Source organism: Aquila chrysaetos, chromosome 1 (assembly GCF_900496995.4).
Source record: "Aquila chrysaetos chrysaetos chromosome 1, bAquChr1.4, whole genome shotgun sequence".
NCBI lineage: Eukaryota > Metazoa > Chordata > Aves > Accipitriformes > Accipitridae > Aquila > Aquila chrysaetos.
This window is the reverse complement of record NC_044004.1, coordinates 77,890,001-77,910,338: the sequence shown is the minus strand read 5'-3', so window position 1 is coordinate 77,910,338 and position 20,338 is coordinate 77,890,001. Positions and strand designations below refer to the sequence as shown.

Genomic DNA, 20,338 nt, shown 5'->3' with positions numbered 1-20,338 from the left:
GTGCCAGTGTGTGTGGAGGTAAAATTACTTGGAAAATGTATTTTCAGGATGAGTAACACTTCTGTTTTCTGCTAGATCTCTATGTAGAGCTATTTTATTTACCTTATGTTTGCTTTACAGAGTAAAGGAAGACAAATCTGATGCACACTTATAGCAATATTTACTTTTAAAAATAATTTATATCTCTATAGCTTATTAAAGAATAGAGTAAATAATTACTTTCTAATAATTACCTAAAAAGAAGTCCATGGATAATTTTAATATGGTCTAAATAACAATACAATAATAATTCTAAATTATTAACATAATGAAATGTGAAATGTATTGCTATCATGTAATGTTTCTGTAGGACTCGGGCAGCTCCCTGTGGTACAGTTTGTAGAACAGGCCTGTGTAGACAGCTGGAAACTCTCTCATGGTTATATCAATCTTCTCAAACCCTTCCCGGTATCCGTAAAGTAAGAGTTTAGCTACGTTGCTGGTGATGGGAGTAGCGTGTTTCGTCCTAGCAAGCTCATCGAGGTCCATCCATTCGCACCTCAGGCACTCCTGCTGGCAGAAGCTGATGGTGAAGGAGGAGGGCTCCAGGCGACAGATGATGTACATATCCGACTTCCCAAAGGCTCCGGGGTGTTTGTGTTGCTGTCTTATGCTTAGGATGGACTTGAACTCTGACTTGATGCCAGTCTCCTCAAAAACCTCTCGAACTGCTGTGTCTCCTAGGTGAAAGAGCAATCCTTATAACACATGTAAGAATAGCTTAACACGCTTTAAACCTCTTGATCATGGAAAATCTCTTAACTCGAAGCGTTCTCTGTTCTGCTTTGTAAGCTTTTCAAAATGTAAGCCTGTTTGTTTCAACAGAAGGATAAGCTAATTTTTTGCTCCCATGCTACATGCCTTTCTAGCGTATATCCTACAAAATGATGAAAGCAAGAAGCTTTTGATAATACTGTACAGGGTGTGGTTTTGAAACGGACGTTCTGATGGTTGCTGGCTCCACTGATCTCTTAATCCAAGAGAGCATTGCACCCTCTTTTCAGGCCTTTGAATCTTAGCCCCCGTCTCTCTCCTTGCCTCTGTCCAGTTTCACATTCAGACCCTGTGCAGCTGAACACCTGGGCGTATGTCAGATCACTCGATCAAATCAGTTTCATTGCACTTTGCCACAAGGGGTAACAAAATGGGTAAAACTAGTGTTTGAAGAAAGTGAAAGTTGGCACGAAGTCCTTTTCAAGATACATCTTTAGGTATCTAGCAACATTTCAAATATGCCATAATACCAGTATAGCACGTAGCCTGTTCTTGCAGAATACATCTGTGCTGCAGGTGTACATTTTGTGTACATCAACCAAAGCGATGTAAGTGTTAACATTCCTCATGACAAAAGTAGCTGTAACTTCACGGGTCTCAAGTGTCTGTGTACTGCAATTACAGCCAGAGAATGACCCATCTATCCAGTACTCTTCAAAAGAGAAGATTTTTCTCTTGAAAAGTAACTTAAATTGAAGAGCCCAAATGAGATTTTTGATATTCCACTTATTTCCCTAAAGTCTGCAGTTTCATTGTAGTCAGGTCAAATCCTACTTGCCTGGGGTAACTACTGGTAGGTACAATATTAGATTTTTCCAAATCTGTGTGTCTTGTTTGAGTGGTAAATGCATAGAGCTGTTTTGCAACGTTATCTGCTTCCGTTAGTTCATTTTCAGTAAGAAATGAGTGTGTTGGCTTACTTCCAAAAGCAAAATACATTTTAAAAGACCTTGTAGAGATTCGCCTCCCTATGGAAGCTTGCATCTCGACATGTCGGAGATGAAAGATACTCAATTACCCTGGGAGAGATTGCATTTTATGTTGCCCAGGGAGGTCTCTGCGGTCCTCTGGTTTAAAACAGTGGTTGTGAAGCAAACTCCCCGTGGCAAGTGTTTCTATTATTTGGCCAGGGGCAGCATTACACACAAGTGGTCAAAGAATGTAAACAACTGAGATCACGAGGAATGCTGAGGCAGGCTATGGTTAAGAAAAACTGAAATAATTCGGAGTTTCATTTAAGCTTTGAGCTTTGCTGTTAGATAAAGTGCCTTTTTCTGTTTCCCTTTTATTTAAATGTGTATATATATAAAAAATACATAATGACAGTTAAACTAGAAGAAACACTAGGACTTGAGTTTGAGAAATACTCAAATACAAAAACGTGTGCACTTTGCTTAATCTGCATTATGAAACTATTCAGATTACTTGCACGAGTCTGTACTCATTAAAGTAGGCAGCCATATATTTTGTCACTTCATATAATCACAGGATCTTCAAGCATTGCAATTGCAGTTTGTAACTGTAATTTGAAATTTAGTCCCTTGAACGACTGTGAGTTTATAGGGTTTGATGTAAGGATAGAAAAAGGGAAGTTAAGCTCTCTTATATTTTACGCTTCACTAATTTATATCTTCTTGTAATATTAAGATGTGATGCAGAGAATCATATGTTTCATTATTATATAGTTTAGTAGTGGCAGGAGGGGAGCTGTAAGAGACTTGTTTCCTCCCAGTTGTTTCTCAATACCTACATCCAGGCTGCAGCCATATTCTCACCTGCTACGTGGTTATTTGAGGAATGGCCACTGGCTTACTCGGTAACAGTATTCCTCTGCAGAAGCTGTTGCCAGCAGTGGTCATTCTTTCCCCTCAGTACAAAAATTCCTCCGGTATCTCCTGGCCTACAGCCGCTCTCTGTTACTAGAAGTGAAAAGGAGCCTGGCTAGACAACAAACGCAGCATTCGGGATTCTTCTGAAAACGTGAATCCATTTCACTATGTTACATGTATTTGCGCTGTCAAGCAAAGAATTTTGATTTCTATCACCATGTTTGACAAAAAGACTTAAAACATGACTCGTGAGTTATGAAAACTACAACTCAGCCATATCCCGCTAACTAGAAACTTTCCCCATGTACTGAAATAGCGAACTGGAATACAAGCCCTCCACATTGTTGCAGGAAGACTGCTAAAAGAGTAGATATTTCTAAGGTATGGAACAGTCAGGAAACCCGGGCTCAATACCCAGTTTGCCAGAGCTGCTGCATTGCTCTAGGCAACATTTCCGAGTTCTGCATTTGTGAGTTATTGGAAGGATATATTCATACCTGAATACTGATGTGGGGCTAAATTAATGTGAGCAAATGTAAATTTGGAAAATGAGACCTACCTTATCACTGCAGTATAACTTAAGAATTAACCCGTCTGTGGGTCATAATTTTCAGGGGTGAGAGAAAAGGAGAAAAAGCACAATTTTCTATCTCTTCATAAACACCCTTGTTCATTCACCTCTGAACATAGCTGCAGCAATGTTCATCATCACCTGTGCTGCGCTGGGTAGAAACGATAGGTTTCCTCACATTGGCATTGTTTGTTAATACAGAAGTGCTGTAGGTCTCTGGTTGAAAGTAGGTGCCCGCAAGACTGAGGCAGGGCACTGAACGCTGGTCCTGTGCCAAGGAGCTCTTAGTCTAAACAAATCAAATGAAAAAGGGTGGAAGGAAGCAAGTGTATTTATTTCTGTTTTGCACATAAAAAGGGAGAGTTGGAAATTTCTGCTCAGTACATCATTGAGCTCACTGCCCTGGATTCCAGTGTGAGCTGAGAGCTCGCTGTTTCAGTTTTATTTGGGTTATATACCGATTACCTTAATCCTCTGCACTTTTGGCTCCTATTACAGCATATCCAAGAAGCCTACAAAAAATCAGCTGGCTTCAAGCACTCACTTGAGAAAAATTGTGGAAAAGGGTAAATGTTATAAATGCAAAACTTCTCTGCCCTGAACATAATGTTACCCCATTACCATTAAGGTCATAGCATCATGTCACTTCATCTATTCACCAAAGCAGCGATTAGTCATGGGAGTGATGTGGGTCACGGTGTATTTCAGTACTGTTAATGTCTTTGTAATTCTGTTGACGTCTAACCTGTTATCCTAGGACTTACCAATGTCTTCGCCTGGATTAGACAGACCTCCTGGAAATTTCCACGCATTTATAGTCTGTATTGGAGGAAAAAAATATTAATGAAGTATGCAGCCTGTGTTGTACTCTCTAATACGAAGGAGACAACTAATGTGCCTTTTTTTGGTGGAAGTTGCAGTATTGCAATGACTTTTACAAACATCAGTATGGCTTTAAGTAGGAACTTCTCTGTTCTTGCTAATGTGATGATCAGAGGTATCTATAGTCTGTATGAGATATCGGAACAAAGCATCTACTGATTGAAAATACAAACTGTCTAACAGTCATTAGACAATGTTGCTGCTAGATAACTAGATAGAGTAGTTGAATATTAAAAAAAGCTGCTATAGACTATATAATCTTATATTTAATCACTAATGTATTCCATTTCCATGGTTTTGGCTTTTAAAAAATGTATATATATTTAATCTTACAAACAGGTATTATGATTGTAGTACTGTTCTATACTGCACTGGCTTTAAGATGACTTCGTGTGTCTGTAATAACCATTTAGCGTAACTTGTTTGTTTTCATGGAATACAAAAACTGAGGCCTTGTGTGTGATTTATATATAGAAGCATTTATTGAATTGCAATAAAGTTCAGTACTTCAAACAGAATGTGACGTGCAGACTTGGTGCTGTTATTGATACTGATAAAGGAGTCCCGGTTCCTACACCTCTTGGAAATGCACGAAGATTCACAGGCCTTACCTTTACATCTATGTACTACTATTTTTATTTCTTTCCTTATTAAAAGTTTATGTAGGAAGAAGTTAACCTTCAACTAGAAATTAACGCAGTAAAAAGGTACACTGGCAAAAAAAGGTAGCTTTTCTTGTACATGCAGCAGAGAGAGGGAAGTCGCATGCTTTCCAGTGATTTGAAACCCCACCAAGTACACTGGAAAATGTTGTTGTTGGTTTTTTTTTCTGGGCGCTCTTAAAGGGCTTGGATAGGAATTTAAAGTAACAGATGAAAAATAGTGCAGATGGAAAAAATATATATTTGCCTATTGGCTTTCAGATTTGCTTTCAGTTCCTGGAAATCTTTGTGTGCTGTGGAATTGTCCTTTCATGATTAAACCCAAACTGCTCTTAAAATTCCACTAGCAGTTTATTTTTTTTTAAGCTTTCAGAACATCATTTGTATTAAAAGTCACCATTTCGGGGAAATTGTTCATTTCGTGGGGAAGGAGAAGGGAGAGGAGTGGTGGAACTGACGGTGGGAAACAACCGTCTGAGCCAATTTGCTTGTACCGAGATATTTTATTTGCTCATTGCACAAGAAATGCGTGGGTATTGATACACTTCAGTTTCTATACTGGATTTTATCCAGTCACTAAAAGACAGCTGTAAAGAGGGGAGTCAGAAACACTCACTTTTTTCCTTTCACCTTCCTCACTCGCTGCGCTGTCAGCTTTGTTCTGGAAAGGTACGCTGAAATAGTTGACCTGACCCATCCCACTTTCCAGAATGCACCGGAGGGAAGAGCGGTGCCAGACCGGTCCTCTTGTGTTTTGGGGCCAGAGGCTACGGAGGTAATGCCTGGCGAGTACAGAATTGGACCTAGAACCTGAACAGAGCATCGGATGTCTCGCTGTAACACTGGATAGAGATGTCTGCACTTAAAATGGCTGTGGGTGAGCTTTAACAAAACCACAGCGTGAAGAAGTTAAACCTTAAGCCTCCCGGGCTTAGGAAACTACTGTTTCCTTCTGAATATGCAGAATGTGCAATTTCCATTTTTGAGACCTGCTTAAGATACTTACTAAAAGGTAACCATGCAGTTTTATAATTTCTGTGTGCATAAAAAGAAAAATAAAGGTAGCATTTCTGAAGTTTACAACGTGCTGTTCCGTTCCTGGAGACTCTCTAGAACTGGAACCACTGCCGGAGCCTATAGCTTGCATGCTGGATTTATGCTTTAAATGGTAATTACTGAATGTAGGCCTGAAGGTCCTGCTACAGAGGAGTCCTTGAAATTTTACTTTATGGCAAGTAAAAATATAAAATTAATAGTTTAGAGGAAAGAGGAAAAGGGTGTTTCTCTTCCTCTGAACTCTTGCCTTAGAAATTCAACATGCTGTATGATTGAATCTGCCTAGGAAAGCACCCTTTCATTGAAGTTCATTAGCTGTGTTGTTACCAATGAACTGATGTTTTGGGTCCCGAGAAGAAATCTCTTAGTAGCTGGTTCAGGAAAGACAGAAAAACGTAGCCAGTGAGATTCTGGCATAGTTTTAACCATATAAAATGAAAATTATGCATCCAGGTATACTTCAGTCTACGTATGTAAGTTTTGATTGTTACCATGTTAAAATTGCAGTTAATCTAGAGACACTTTAATTCGCAAATGAAAGCATAATGGAAGCTAAGTATATTTTACGTGGAAGAGCGAGCTAGTGGGCTTTCTGCACGTGCTGTATTACAACCTAGGTTAGCCTGACAGAGGCTGGAAGACGTTACCAGGGATGGATGCTTGGTTACCTCAAGCCACATCACACGACCCACCATCACCACACTAATGCTCTCTGGTTTGGCATTCTTGGTAGCGAGGTCAAGCACTTCACTTTGTGAGAAATTAATGATCTTTACACCTGCTGTACTAAGGCGGTCACCAGGTCATGGCCAACCATGTTACCGCTTATTTAAAGCCACAGATATGCCTGGAATTTTTGAAAACAAACAAAAATCAGAAGTCTTCTCCCAAAATCTGCTCCGAGCCATGGGGGTTTTCCAGAGGATCCAAACACAAGATCAGGGACTCTTGGGTCACTTACAGGAGAAAGCGGAAAACTCAAAACAGAAAGGGTACACAGTTCTGCTGATTCAATCGCCAGTTATAATTAACAATAAAGCCGTTGATTTTCAAAGTCTATTTTTCTTTTTCCTTCAAATGCAATACAGCAATGTGCTGATAGATGTGTTCCAAGACACTCGTAAAAGGAAGTAACTTTTAAGGATCACAATTTTGGACTGGAATAAAAATGTCTTTGTTTTATACTACAGAGTAGGCTTATCTAGATGAACTTCTCTATTTTATAATCGTATAACAAACTTACCCTATTTCTGTCTTGTACGACCAACACCTTTCCAGTGCTTTCATCTAGAACAGCACCTAGTAGAGAGATAATATTGAAAAAGATTGTTAGACAACTACGTTCAGTCTTAACAACCATAATTTAACATGTTTTGATAAAGCATGACAAACCCCTAATGATACTCGTTTTACAGTTAGCAAGATTTGTATGGATGAGTCGCAGAAAGTGGTTTGTTGGTGGAAAGCTGATATTCAATAAAATATTAAAAAAGGTTAAGTATTCTGTACAAAAATTCAAAGTTAGCAGTACCAAGAAAAACACGTCCTACGTATCAGTCCCAGATTAGACAAGAAATGAAAGGAATAATTCGCTTGTGTTACATTAGGAGAACTAAAGAATGCAAGATCAAGATGTCATCCAAATAATCGAGCAAAGCTGCTTGCTTCAGCAGAGACGTGTCTGTAGTCTTGCTCAAATAACAGAAATTTTTCCAGTGACTCTGGCCGAGTAGCCACGATGGGTAAGAACTTTTCTCTAGTGAAATTCATGACAAAAGTCCCTCCTGCTGTAGTGAAGATTTGAGTGTTTTCCGGTTAATGCACACAAGGTTTAGTACTTGGTAGGCTGACTGTACTGATAACATTCAACTGGGTGACTATCTGTGAACTCTTACTCTACTACCCAGCTAACAACTCGTGATAGGAACTGCACAGTAATCTGAGTCAACTTGTTAATCAAAACGCATTGCTTCCAAGTGGAAAAGTGACGTTTTCACTTGGCTAAAAAAAATAGATCAGGATGTATGACTGAAAAGTTCAGCTTTTCCTTGTGTCCTCATGCTCAGCCCATGACTTTCTCCCACAGATTACAAGTTTTCCTACTTTTTAAACCCCAAGTGCTTTCATGTTTAATCATCATGTCACACTCATTGGTCATACTTTAAAAACGTCTTCCCTTTAGAACAGGTCTTTTTCTCAGATTTTCAAGTGCGCTGCGGTGAGCAGAATGAGTACTGTGGTGCCGCTTACCAGGCTCTTTTCCACATCAGTCATGCATGGGTTTCAAATTAGTAGTTCACGATAAAAAAATGCTTGTCATTTTACAGCAGGACGAAGAGTATATGGCCAGCTCTGTGATGATATATGCATTTAAAATGCTATGGGGAAGTATTTCCACGGAAGGGATGAGTGTCCAGCTCAAAACATCCTCTGTTTTTTAATAATACATGGCAGACTTACGTGTAGGAGGAATATTTAAAAGATGAAATACCAATCTTCCTTCAAGATATGTCAAAGGACGTGCTTTAAGAGGGTAGTCACATATCTGCCTCCCCATGGCTTGTGACTTTGATTTCATTCCTCCTGTAAATATTTAGCAGTGTCCAGGTTCAAGTACTGTACTGATTAAAAAAGGGAACAAAAGGAAAGCAAGAGCAACTTTGATGCATGCTGTGATTACAGGGATTATTTTCTAGAAAAGCCATTCTTCAGCCAAATGATTTGCTGAGACCAAGGAGGACTGCCGAAGACAGGAAAACTGCAGTTTGAATCAAACAGAAAGAACGTTTTCTCTCCTCTGTTCCCCAGAAATCGATGCCTGTGAATGTAATTTTTGGCAGTGAAATTCTGCGAGATGTCCAGAATCTCTGCTAGGTGATACCTAAATCCAAAGCAAGAAGAAAGGAAAAACACTAACGGGATTTGCTGTCTGGTCTCATTTTCCCATGTGTAACTCAGGAGTCCCTCTGCTGAAGCTCGCCGGGCTGCACCTGGTTAGTATCAGTGAGATCAGAGCTTGGCTGCAGGCTCTGAACGGTGGTTTTAAAACTCTCCCTCTTGCTACAAATGTGGTACCTGGAGCTTTAAATCATCCAACGCCAGGATGACTTTCTGGAAAGGTTTAGACTTGTAACCTAACCAACTAATCACTATTGCAACACTGCTTTGTTTTGAATGTTCTTTTTTGGGAAATAGGTAAGGGAGTTATTTTTAAAAAAAAACAAAAAAAGCCAGACCCCTTAGACAATTCCAGACAATGAGTAATGGAGGGGAAAAATATCTTCATTCTACCTGTTTTATTTATGACTGATGTAAAAGTGTATGAAAAGATGTTCAGTGTTGAAAAGCACTTGTCATCCATGTAATGAGCGCACACGTGACTGCTTGCATTGTAAACATCAGCAGACAGGAATAGATATTACTTTGTAAAACAACTTGGGAGCTGCTTTTAAATCACTTTTGATTCCTTGGACCACCACTACCTATCTAACTCCATCTTCCTGTGCAGTTGGACATTTCTGCAGCCATTCATTTTACACATTTCCTTAAGTAACAGGACTGGCCAAGGCTGGTGATTGTGCGTGTGTACGCGTGTGTGGAGACCCTTCTCGCTCTTCAACTTCAATGACTTGTTTAAACAACTAGACTAAGGTAGGTAACAATGAAAATAACAGCCACGTTGTAAGGCTTATACTACACGGGAGGGAGAAGAGAATGACTTTTACTTTTCTTCCTCAACTTGCCTTCCTATGCCTTTGTTATGTGGCATATTTACAAACACGTCACTTTCTGGATGGCAGACCACTTCCTCCTAGGAGGCGGAGAATTTTGGAAATGCTTTTCAAAAACATCTTAATCATTTCATACACCAAAAGCTTTTTTGTACCTTGACATATTTGGAAAATCCTGCCGCCTACAAACGGATGCAGTTAAGTTAGTTGGAAGACACACCACATATTCCACTATTTCTAAACAATAATGGCCAAGCCCAATGAGTAACGTTTGCTACTCTCTGCTTGGCGACTCTGATCTAGTCTGGCAAAATATGACCTGACCTTGCTTATTCACACCTTTGTCATCACTTGGCTGGATGATGCTGAGGCACTAGGCCTGGCTGCGCAGCGTTCGCTGTGTGGGAAACTCCAGACAGGATGAAAAGCAGCTGCTGGTCTACTTGGCAATGCAGGCTCGCTACCTGTTGTCTGCTCCCTGTGCTGGCTTCCCGCAGGCTAGCAAACCACTCCCAACGTCTCCGCTTTTTAGGATGCTCAAGGGACTAAGTCCTGTATTTAAGTGATTGGAAGACTCTCATAAGCAAATTTGCTTTTCTTTACCACAGAAACTTTCTAAAATACAGTTTTTTGTTCAGGAAATAAAAATGCCTAGGGTTTGGCACACACACTATAAATGCACATATTTAAGTAATTTAATATTTCAATAAAATTAATTAAAAATAGAATGAAGCCCTTCCACTACCCGGGCTCTTCCTCCTGAAGTAGAAAGATAACGGAATAAACATATGCCAGGTGGTAGCCACACTGCTTAGTGTATTCTTGGGATGTGTTCCAAATCCACCGAGAGCGAGTGGAACCGAGGAAAAAAAATATTGCATTCATTATGTCACACACAGAAATCTGTTTGTTTACCTGCCCAAATGCCTTCTTTAAGTCTTTACCTCTTTTAAAGAAACTCCCAATAATGAATAAAAATGTGCAGGTTTGAAAAGCGGTAGCAAAGAATACATACATTATTTGTTGTGCAATTTTTAAATCTGTGTGATAAACTGTGAAATCCATATACCTGCATTTATGAAACTTTTTCTTTCCTCAAAGTTTTTTCCTACTTGCAGAGTGCAAAGTGTTTCTCTCGAAGTACAACAGCAAATTATGCTCTGAAAGTGCATTTTTTTTGTATTTTCAAATGTTTTGAGAGTTTTTCAGAGTTACGTTTTTTCTTATATTAAGTCCCTCCTGATAACCATCAGGGTCACAACACATCTGTTGCATTATTTTCTTTTAAATAGCACTTTCAGCTATGCAAAACCTACTTCAGAAAAATCCCCTTTCAGTTAGTCATGTTTCCTCAAACATGCAAGTTTTAACCGTAAGGAGTAACACGGTGCTTTTGCTAGGAGAATGCATTATCTTACTCGAGTTTAATGCCACATATTTTAATGGTGAGGTTTTCATACCTCAGGAAGACATGCTCTAACATGTCCATTGAAAAAATCCAAGCCTGTCTTCAGCTTCTACCCCGCCCTCTGCTGGCTTTGTAAATGAAAACTCCAACTGCCGATAGCAGCAGCACTGTTTTGCAATAGAAGGCATTGTTTTTCCAAAACTTACTTTCACCTGACCTGCTGCTACATAGAATAATCCAGCTTTTATGAGTCCTTCCTAACTAGATTTTTCAAATTGCTGTTTATGGGTCTTAACACCACTTGGTGAAGAATTAGTGTCCCACACAGTCCCTGCAAGCCAAGGACAAACAAGTCAAGCTTGTAACGGGAGAGATTTACTGTCCTTCTGCCATAACTGCCGAGGGTTATATAGTCTTTACCAGTATGTGAGGGGTCCAAACCAACCTCCAGATTACAGGAGATTACTGAGCGATGGGACACATAATTGCAGATCTGTGGAAGGCTGCTGAAAGAGAGGGCAAAAACATTCAAATTTGGTGAAGCTGAGTTCAAGTTGACTGTGTTTTTGGCTCACAATCAGTTCCTTGTACTGTGCTGTATTAAAAAAAAAAAAAAAAAAATCAGAAACCCATCTTATCTAGTTCCTTAGGAATCTACTCAGTTTTTAGAGCAACTCCTTTCCAACCGTGGTTGTGGGAGGTCTAGATGGGTAAGAGTGTGGTGTTCAGATGTTTGTTTGTAACATACACTTGTCTGGGTTGTGGACTTCTAGGCACAGCTTCGAGCAGCTTTTAGACTGTTGTAATTTAGGCTAACAGTTGTGCTAGCTCCTGAGCAATCCCTGTTGGGTCAAGTCTGCCCCATCTACAGACCTTAACTTGAGCATAGTTTAGGCAGGTGCATACATCAAGCATCTACAATAAGGACAGGGAGCAGAGAAGTGATTTTTTCTAAGAAGTTTGTAGTTACTTTTTCACTTTTAAAAACCTGCTTAAACCTTGAAATCCTACCTCTCTCACCTGCAAGGTGAAAGCCAAGATGCGTTTCTCAAAATTGCGTTTGATAAAAACAATATTCGTGCGTTAAATTTTAAAGCTCCAGGACCACATTTTCTTCTCCGCGAGCTGTTTACAATGTTCTCAAACTGGAATTCTTTTGAACAATCCCCTCTCTTCACTGGCCTGGTCTTAGCAATAAGCACCGCTGCACAGGCGCATTCATGAACGACACGCTTCACTCTGTAAAGTTACCCCAACAGTAAGCCGCTGGTTTCCACGCGGTGGTTGTGGAGAAAACCAGTCGATTTCCTACCGAACCTGGTCCTAAGGTCTCCTTCGAAAGGCCCTTCGTGGGCGCAACCGCTTTCGTAGCTCACCTGCAACTCCCAGCTGGTGGCTGGCATACCCCGGCAGCCTGCTGGGCCCTTCTCCCAGCCACAACGCCAAGGTGGACGAACCCTGCTCGGCGTGGTGGAAGGCGAAGCCTTGCGAAGCGGCCGCCGCCGCAAACCCGCTCTGGAGGATGGGGACGCGCAGCCAGACGGCGACGCGGCCTTCCTCCCGCCACCGGGCCACCGCCTCTGCGAGAGAGACCAAGGGAAGGAGGGTAAGGGCCGTCTGCCGCCGGGATTAAGGCGTGAAACTCCGTATTTTTACCTCGTTTACCTCAGGGTCAAACTACCGTCGGTGCGAGGAACGCGTCGGCAGCGACCGGAGAGGAGGCGCCGCCACCTCGGCGTTTTACGTGCTACGGTTTGGCGTTTACACAGAAAAACGACGGCCTTCACCTCAGCCTCTGCCCTAAGGCGCAGGGAAGCGGGTCTTTGCTCCCTTCTGCCAACGCCCTCCACCACAGGGCCGCGGCTGGCGTGTGTGTGGTGTCTGTGGGGAGGCCGGCGGCCGCCGCCCGCCCCGCGCAGCGGAGGCGGCTGAGAGGAGCCCACTCACGGGACCAGGCGCCACGGGGGGACCCGCCGCCCCCCGCCCGCCCCGGCCCCCCTCACCACCCGGCCCGGCACTTGCCCCTCAGCCATCGCCCGAAGGCGGCCCGCTCCAGGCGGCGGGGGGGACCGAGCTGAGCCAGGTCCACGCTCACCCCCCCGAACTTGTCCGGCCGCTCCCGCAGCCCCGCCAAGGCCCCCCAGCCCCGCGCCCGCTGCAGCGCCCGCCACGGCCTCGCCATGGCGCTGCGCAGGGCAGAAGCGGCGGGAAGCGGCCGCCCACCCCCCCTCCCCGCCCGCCCCTTCCCCGCTCCCCGGGGCGGTGCCGGCCTCTGCTCCCGGAACCGCTCGGCGGCAGCCGGCGGGGAAAGCATGGCCGCCTCCTCCAGAAGGAAGAGTAAGGGGCGCTCGGCCCCGGGAGGAGGAGGAGGAGGCGGCGGTAGCTCGCCGCGGGTTGCCCCGCTCCCCGGCCCCGCGGAGGGCGGGCTGCTGGCGCTGGGTGTCGCCGAGGCGGTGGAAGGAGGTACGGGGGTGCGGGCGGCGGGGCCGGGCTCACGCCTGTCGCGGCTCGGCGGGCTGAGGGCGGCTCGTTTAAAAACGAGTTGCTGTAAGAACCGCGCTCCCCGCTCTCCCTCAGCCGGCCCGGGCCCGAGGGGCTGCCCCGTCCCCTCACGAAGAGGGGCCCCGCGGGGCGGGGCGGGGCCGGGGGGGGGAATCTCTCAGGTAAGGTCGGCTGAGACCCCGTGAAATTCGCCTTTTCTTGCAGCGTCGAAGAGCGGTGAGGGCCGCGGAAGGGTCCCGCTGGTAGCTAAAACGGGGTGGAAAAGTCAGCAAGCAGCAGCACGTAACCGTGGGTGTTTTCAGGCCTGTCAGAAACAAGCGCCCCCCGTTTTAGCACGGTTTCCCCCCAAGAGGGTCCCTGCGCTTCCCTCACGGCCGGGCACTGCGCCTCGCGAGGGATCGGAAGGGTTTTGTTAGTTGTACTGACCGGGGAGCGCGAGAAATACCGATTTCGTCCGATCGGTGAGGAAAAAACGACGTGTTTCTTTTCTCCTGAAAACGTTAGGAGATGACAAAGTTCCAAAAATGTTGCGAAGAGCCCTGGCCCAGCTGTCGCTGAGCAGCATGAAGTCCGCAAACATATGCATAGGTCGCCCGGTCTTGCTTACCTCTGCTGATGGGCGGCAGGAGGTGAGACTCTTTCCTGTTCCTACAAGCGCTTTTCTTGTGCTTTCCGTGTGTTTCTGTGGTACTCAGTAGGGACCAAAATGGGTCATGCGTTGAGAAAGATAGCGAATGTGCTTTTCCATGTTTTCTACACTGTAGTTACGTCTTTATTCGCAGTACTGAGAAAAAATCCATGCTGCTGATTTTTTTCAAGAAATTTGTAAGTCATGTGTGTGAATATATGTATTATATATGCACACACATGTGTCTTGGTAGCAAAGGAAGAGTATAGCCCTTTGCTTTTCTTTCTGCTTTGATGTGTAGCATTTCCTAGTCAGCACAGTGTATGCTTCTGTGTCATCTACAGAACGTGTAGAGACCTGGTGGAATTTTTTTATCTCCTTTGTAGGCAAAATGTAACCCCTTCTTTCTTGAAAAGCATCTGAGATTGTATTGTAAGAACTCAGTGCTACTTGTATCTTACTCTGTGGCACCAGCTTTTAACCTAATCCTTCTTCCCCCTCAGCCCATGTTTTTCACAACAAAACATGGCTTGCTTTAACTGAAGGACTGGAAAATAGAGGGGGGGAAATCTCAACTGACAGTTGTTTGCTTTGAAACTCTTCCTAGGTCTGTACTGCTTGGCCTACCACAGGCTTTCCAGGTGGGAAAGTTGGGCTGAGTGAAACCACACAGAAGAACCTGAAAGTAAATCCAGGTGATGCTGTCACTGTGCAGCCTGTGACCGGTGCAGTTATCCAGGCAGAGGAAGTCGATGTGAAGTTGAGGTATGGAGCTTGTTATAACCTAGTGACATACCATAAGGTATCTGCTTTGCACTGCAGATTCTCTTACCTCTTCGAAGATGCTATTTTTCTCTCTTGCTTTGATGGAATTAGTACCCACACAAAGTCAAACATGTGCAGATATTTGTAGGATTAAGACTAAAGTTTAGTAACTGCTGGCTAACTGCTGCTACCTCCTCTGTGGGCAGTGGAACAGCTCAGCTGTTGTACAAAATCTCAACTGAGGAGTGGTGCTGTTGTGGAGAATATAATGACAGTAAGCTTGTTAGACTTAATTAAAGATTCTTTGTTTTATGTTAAGTTAATGAGTAGTAATGATAGTCCAGCACCTGAAGCAGAGGTCAAGCTGCCTGTGTTGCATTTGCATTAGGCAAAGGTGTGTAACTGCACGATCAAGGCAGATTCTTTAAACTTGTAAGTCGCTTGTAAAGGATGAGGATGATCTCTGTGCGTAGAGTTGATGTCAGGTTAGAAGGAGCCTGTGTTGCTGCTGTTGTCATTAGGAAGTATACTGCAAACTGCTATCTGAGAAGCTCTTGTTGAAAAGTCCTGTTGCAGTTGAGAGAACTACTGGCTGACAGGCTGGGGAGAGTGAAGTGATTTTTTTTTTTTTTTTTTTTAACCACTTCCCTTCAAAACTTCACCCTTCTATGTGCCTGGTTTTGTGCTCTGCTTTTATTTACTGGAATGTTTTTTTAGGATTGGAAACTCTCAGAGGTGTGTTTTTTTAGTTGAAATTCACCCAAACAAGGGAACAAAAGGTACAAGTCAGAGTTGTCTTGAAATCATGAATGCTTTGAGAAATTAGCAGTTTACTGATCTGCTGAATGACTTCCCATATTTGTAATTTTCATAACATTCCACAGAGTCAGCATTTGGGTTGATGGAGAATCTGATTATAGTTATTTCCTAAACAGAGTTATTTTACAGTTATTTTTGAAAGTGTCCCAACACTTTAATTTTTATAAATGAACTTCACTTCCCTGTCAAACCTCTGCCTTCAAACATGGCATTGTCATCCATTTTAAAGGGGAGATGCTGTTTTCCAGCATACTGAATCTCAAAAAATTTGGTGAGGCAATTTTGCTTTTTGTCAGTAATATCAGTTTAGCTTTAATCATAGTTTTACTGGTTAACTTGGCTGCACATTGTCTGCTGACTTCCTGGTGTCAGCTTGCTTTGCCCTCCATGCCTCTCTTCTCACCAGAAAATGAAAAAAATGGTATCTTTACGGCTTTTTGTTATGGCTAATTTAATCCTACAGGAAGTTTTATTATTATTGCATACTGTTTGGTTATAGAGGTGGTTGAAAACACTAATTTCATTAAAAAAACAACCCCATGTTAAATTAAATAATTAGACCTAATCTATTTATATTTCCCTATGTTAATATGCAATGCATTCTTTCTTTAAAGCTGTGACTTTTACTGAAATCCACCTAAGGATGAGGTCAGAGGGATTGCATGTAATTTCTGAAATACTTAAGATTACTGTAATTTTTTTTTAAACTGTTCCACAGCCAGAGTTTTCCCTCTCAGCCAGTCAGGAGTCAGGCTCTGAGGACTGTTCCATGTATGTACCATCAGATTAAGTCATATGAATGACTGTTTTTCTAGAATTACTCTAGGAGAGAAAACATGAAAACAGTAATTGGTCTGGATTAAGCCTGTTAATTTACTACAAACCATAGTGCCATCCTATCATGTAAGAATATAAATTATTAAAAGAATAAATGGAAATCCCATTTGAGAACTTCCTAGGTTTCTAGACAGTACAGGTGTAGTTCATTCTCTGCAAATTAATACCTCTGGGGAGTTGCTTGCATGCATAATTTAGCTTTTTCTTCCAGTTAAAAAATCAGTCCCCCACCTCGGACCCCAACAACGTAATTGAGTATGTGTTTACTTGTCAGGAACGGCTATGATATTTTGAGAGCTCTCCTCTAAATTGGCGTAATACCCCTCTTTCCCTCAAGTTGCTTTCTGGATCAGTAGAATTGAGAAACGGGTTTTTATTTCTAGGTTTAGAGCTCCCCCCTTTGATCACACTTTTATTTGCAGCAGCTGTATCTGCTTTAAATGCCTTTGGTGCTGCTGCTGTTCAGCCCTTGGTGTACAGCTTTTCATCATACAGGTGTAAGTACTTAGAAAGGTTGTGGGCATTCATCTGCAAAGTGGATGTAGTGAAACCTTTATTTTGTTATGAAAACAGAAGGGCTAATGTGCGAGGCTTGTACAGATTGGCTGAGGGGGGTAAATCCTAAGGAATTAAAATAAAACGGTTTAATGGGCTTTAATAAAAGGTAAAGTGGTAAATGAAACAGCAAAAAGATTTTATGGATAAACCGTCACTGAAAAATGATTGAATCACCACAGCCTTGTACGTTGCAGTGTATCTGAGGAGCGGGGATTGTTAATGGTGTTTGTCCTCTCAGTGAGTTGTAAATGTGATGTAAAATGTTTTAATATGAACACCAGAGAAAGTCATTCGCATAAAACACCTTTTACGTTTCATTTGCTTTGGGCTAAGAGCATATGTGTTCAGTCGTGTGTTAAATCCCAGTGATGAGTTGGTGTTTGAGAAAATGCTATAGGTCTGGCCGGAGCTGGTGAGGGAAGTGGCTTAAGGCTTATCTGTTAAGTCAGTTAAACTCAATTAAATAAAAGACTAGAAAATGCATCGTGGGGAAAACTTGTACTGTTTTGATAGTGAATGTGCAGTGCTTAAGACATGCACAGTTTTGCAAGTGCTCAAGGCGCTAGTTCAATCAATAAAAGATGTGTGCGTGTGTTTGCAGGGCTGGAAGAGACCTACCTTATCTGTAATTTTTTCCAATTCAGTAAATGTAGCAATGGCCATTCTGCCTGGTGAGATGAGAAGCATGCATTCCATGATTGTAGTCTTTAAGAAATGGTAAATATAACTTATGATGTTGTTTATTGCAGCATTTTCTGTGGGAAAAACTAACCCAAAATTAAATATATACTCTTCTTTTGTTACAATGTGTCTAATACCTTCAGAGTTAAGATGGTAGGATGTGAAGACTGTAAAGTGCTCATCGCTCTTTTCTGTTTGTGGGGTTAAATCATATACTGTAAAATAGGTGGTATTCATCATCCTGGTGCCTTAGTGGTGTGGACTCTGTTTTGGTTTGGAACTAGTTACTGCTTGGAAAAACAGTTTGTTTTTTCTCTTCCTGCCACAGGGACAAAGATGCCACCATTAATGCTGAGGAGATGTCTGTCTGTCTACTGAGAAACCTAGGTACAAGTTTTGTTGCTTCTCTTTTGACTGTTTAATTTTTGTAGTAGATCATCAAGTTTTGGATAGAAAAGCAAACAGTTTCCTCTTACGTTCTTAATCAAGGGCTTATGGCAAAACAGAGGATGTTATTCTGCTCACACTTCTAGGGATCTGCCTTCTTTGGACTAAATAATTTTGCCACGTTGTAAATATCTAATTTGCATTAATTGTGATTCCCTTCCTTCTGTCCATTTTACATATTGCTGGTTGAAGTTACGGTTGTTTAGTAATCGTTGCTGGCCTTCTGGCTGATATTGTGATCCATTTCAGAGTTTACTTGCACTATCAAGAAAAAAGTGCAATACTATGCATTAACAACAAGGTAAGGGATCAGTATTGACATGAAATCCCATACTCTGAATCTTTTTTTTTTTTATGTTGGTGCTAAATAAGCAAAATTGCTCTTCATTGGGTGGTGGATATGTGTAAGGCAGGCAAAAAAGCAAGGTAAGTTATTCAAGGTAGCGCTGCTCAACGCACTCACTACAAATAGTTCTACTCAAAGGGAATCTTCTGGTTTAGGAATTAATAACAGTATTGCTATGCTAAGAAGCAGGAAACATGAACTGCATTCCAAATTCATGAGTTTGGCTGGAAATAATAAATCTTGTTTACATTTTTGCCTGTGTGTTTTTTGTGCCTGTACGGTGCATTCAGATCACATTTCATAATCACAGGCTAAAACCTTACCTTTTTTAGGCCGAGACTCTCAAAGAAGGTGGGCTAAGCATGAAATACTGTGAACCTATAAGGCACACAGCAAATACAATATTTTTACTTCTTACAATACTAATTCCATAATCTCCCTTTGTATGGTGTATGAAATTTAAAATGCTCAAATTAATGATGGGTTTAGTATGAGAGATTACATATGATACTGACAAATGTTTATCCAGTTCAATCTGCTTGTGTACAAAAGGATCATTTAAATTACCTGAAATTATCTTGAAATTGCCAAACTACCTTTTGTTATGTTAATTTATAGCACTCTTTAGGCTTCCTGATAAAGAATGATTCTAATACAAGAATGTCTGAATGTTCTTGCTGCCAAAGTAGATTGAAATTTCTTCTTCTTTGTCTTTTTTTCTTTTTTTTAATCTTCTCATAGATGGGAAAATAGTTTTACCAGGAAACTTCTTGGCTTTCACTTTCTATGGCAAACCTTGTAACATCATGGTGATGAAAGTGAAAGGAACTGATGGTGCAGAGCTGACTGCACAGGACAGTGCCATTTCTGGTGACATGCATGAGCCAGACCTTGAAAGATCTGATTTGGAGACAAGTACGTTAGATTTGTCCTTACAGCTTGGCAAGATGGACATTGACGGTAGTCCAGAGGTTGCATCCATGAGCACACCAAGCAAACCGATGGATCCAGGTTCACCAGTTACACCCAGTTCTGCTGTGGCAGCCAGCGGTCAAGACTCTGGTCAAGGAGATAAAACCTACAGCAAGGGAGATGGTACAGACCTCACCGATGATTTGGAGTTGGCTGGGAAAGGAGGCAGTGAGGGACTCCCGCTAACTGGCAAAACTGGAGCAATAAGCTGTACAGACAGTTTTTATTTCATTTCTTCAAGAACTAGAATCAATTTTATTGAAACGAGGACCAATGTAGCAGAAGATGTTGATTGTGAATCCCGAGTCACCTATGATATGATAGGAGGTTTAAGCAGCCAGCTCAAAACTATTAGAGAAACAGTTGAACTGCCCTTGAAGCAAGCTGAACTGTTCAAGAGTTACGGTATGATGCCTAAGAGTTTGCTTTCTTCATTTGGTACTAGTTTTTTTTCTTAAACATGACTCGTTTGGTATTTTGTTTGTGGTTTGTTTTGTTTTTTTGGTTTGTTTTTTTTTTTTTTTTTTTAAACCCAAGTTATTCCAGGAATATGCACGGAATTTTATGTAACACCGATCTGGTATACTTGTGTGTCCAAACAATGTCAAACTGTTTTATAATTATACTGTATGGATACTATGAGAATGTTATGATTGGCTCGTCTGAAAAATAATTGAGTAGGAAAGAAATATGTGTGTCTAAGAAAATTCAGGTATGCATAAGCAGAATTTATAGCAAATAGGAAAGACTTCTATACTTGGGTATTTGAAAGGTGTAGATGTGTATGTCATCATAAGACTTTAATTTGTTTTGGTAGAGTCAACTAATTAT

At 41.8% G+C, this 20,338-nt stretch overlaps 2 protein-coding genes across 7 annotated transcripts in view; one reads left to right on the top strand and one right to left on the bottom strand.

Annotated features, from left to right (window-relative positions):
- Positions 1 to 64: 64 nt before the first annotated feature.
- On the bottom strand, positions 65 to 13,134 carry NUDT6 (nudix hydrolase 6). 2 transcript variants are annotated; one of them, XM_041126664.1, is made up of 6 exons: positions 12,975 to 13,134; positions 12,313 to 12,532; positions 7,459 to 7,562; positions 7,057 to 7,115; positions 3,978 to 4,032; positions 65 to 719 (listed from the first exon to the last, which is right to left on the bottom strand). In XM_041126664.1, the coding sequence occupies exons 1-6, from the start codon at positions 13,132 to 13,134 to the stop codon at positions 331 to 333; spliced, it is 987 nt and encodes a 328-aa protein (XP_040982598.1). In that variant the 3' UTR covers positions 65 to 330. The 2 variants fall into 2 exon arrangements, with proteins under 2 accessions (XP_040982598.1, XP_040982596.1); XM_041126662.1 differs by lacking the exon at positions 7,459 to 7,562 and having other exon boundaries at positions 7,057 to 7,112; positions 12,329 to 12,532.
- Positions 13,135 to 13,223: 89 nt separating this feature from the next.
- Positions 13,224 to 20,338, top strand: part of SPATA5 (spermatogenesis associated 5) — a 231,720-nt gene continuing 224,605 nt past the window's right edge. For 3 of the 5 annotated variants that reach the window (XR_005933346.1, XM_030019407.2, XM_041126635.1), the window contains exons 1-5: positions 13,224 to 13,415; positions 13,959 to 14,083; positions 14,690 to 14,847; positions 18,071 to 18,129; positions 19,277 to 19,912. Coding sequence is in view for 4 of the 5 variants with exons in the window: in XM_030019407.2 (XP_029875267.1) it covers positions 13,265 to 13,415; positions 13,959 to 14,083; positions 14,690 to 14,847; positions 18,071 to 18,129; positions 19,277 to 19,912 (1,129 nt within the window). In the remaining variant the exon portion in view is untranslated. The remainder of the gene's footprint in view (positions 13,416 to 13,958; positions 14,084 to 14,689; positions 14,848 to 18,070; positions 18,130 to 19,276; positions 19,913 to 20,338) is intronic. The other 2 variants (XM_030019427.2, XM_030019417.2) reach the window with 2 other exon arrangements.

Coding starts and splice junctions, on each gene's coding strand:
- NUDT6 (XM_041126664.1), bottom strand. CDS start 13,134: ATGGCGAGGCCGTGGCGGGCGCTGCAGCGGGCGCGGGGCTGGGGGGCC. Junction 7,563..12,312: donor GCAGGTGAGCTACGAAAGCG/GTTGCGCCCACG, acceptor ACTAGAGAAAAG/TTCTTACCCATCGTGGCTAC. Junction 720..3,977: donor TAATCCAGGCGAAGACATTG/GTAAGTCCTAGG, acceptor TCTTTCACCTAG/GAGACACAGCAGTTCGAGAG.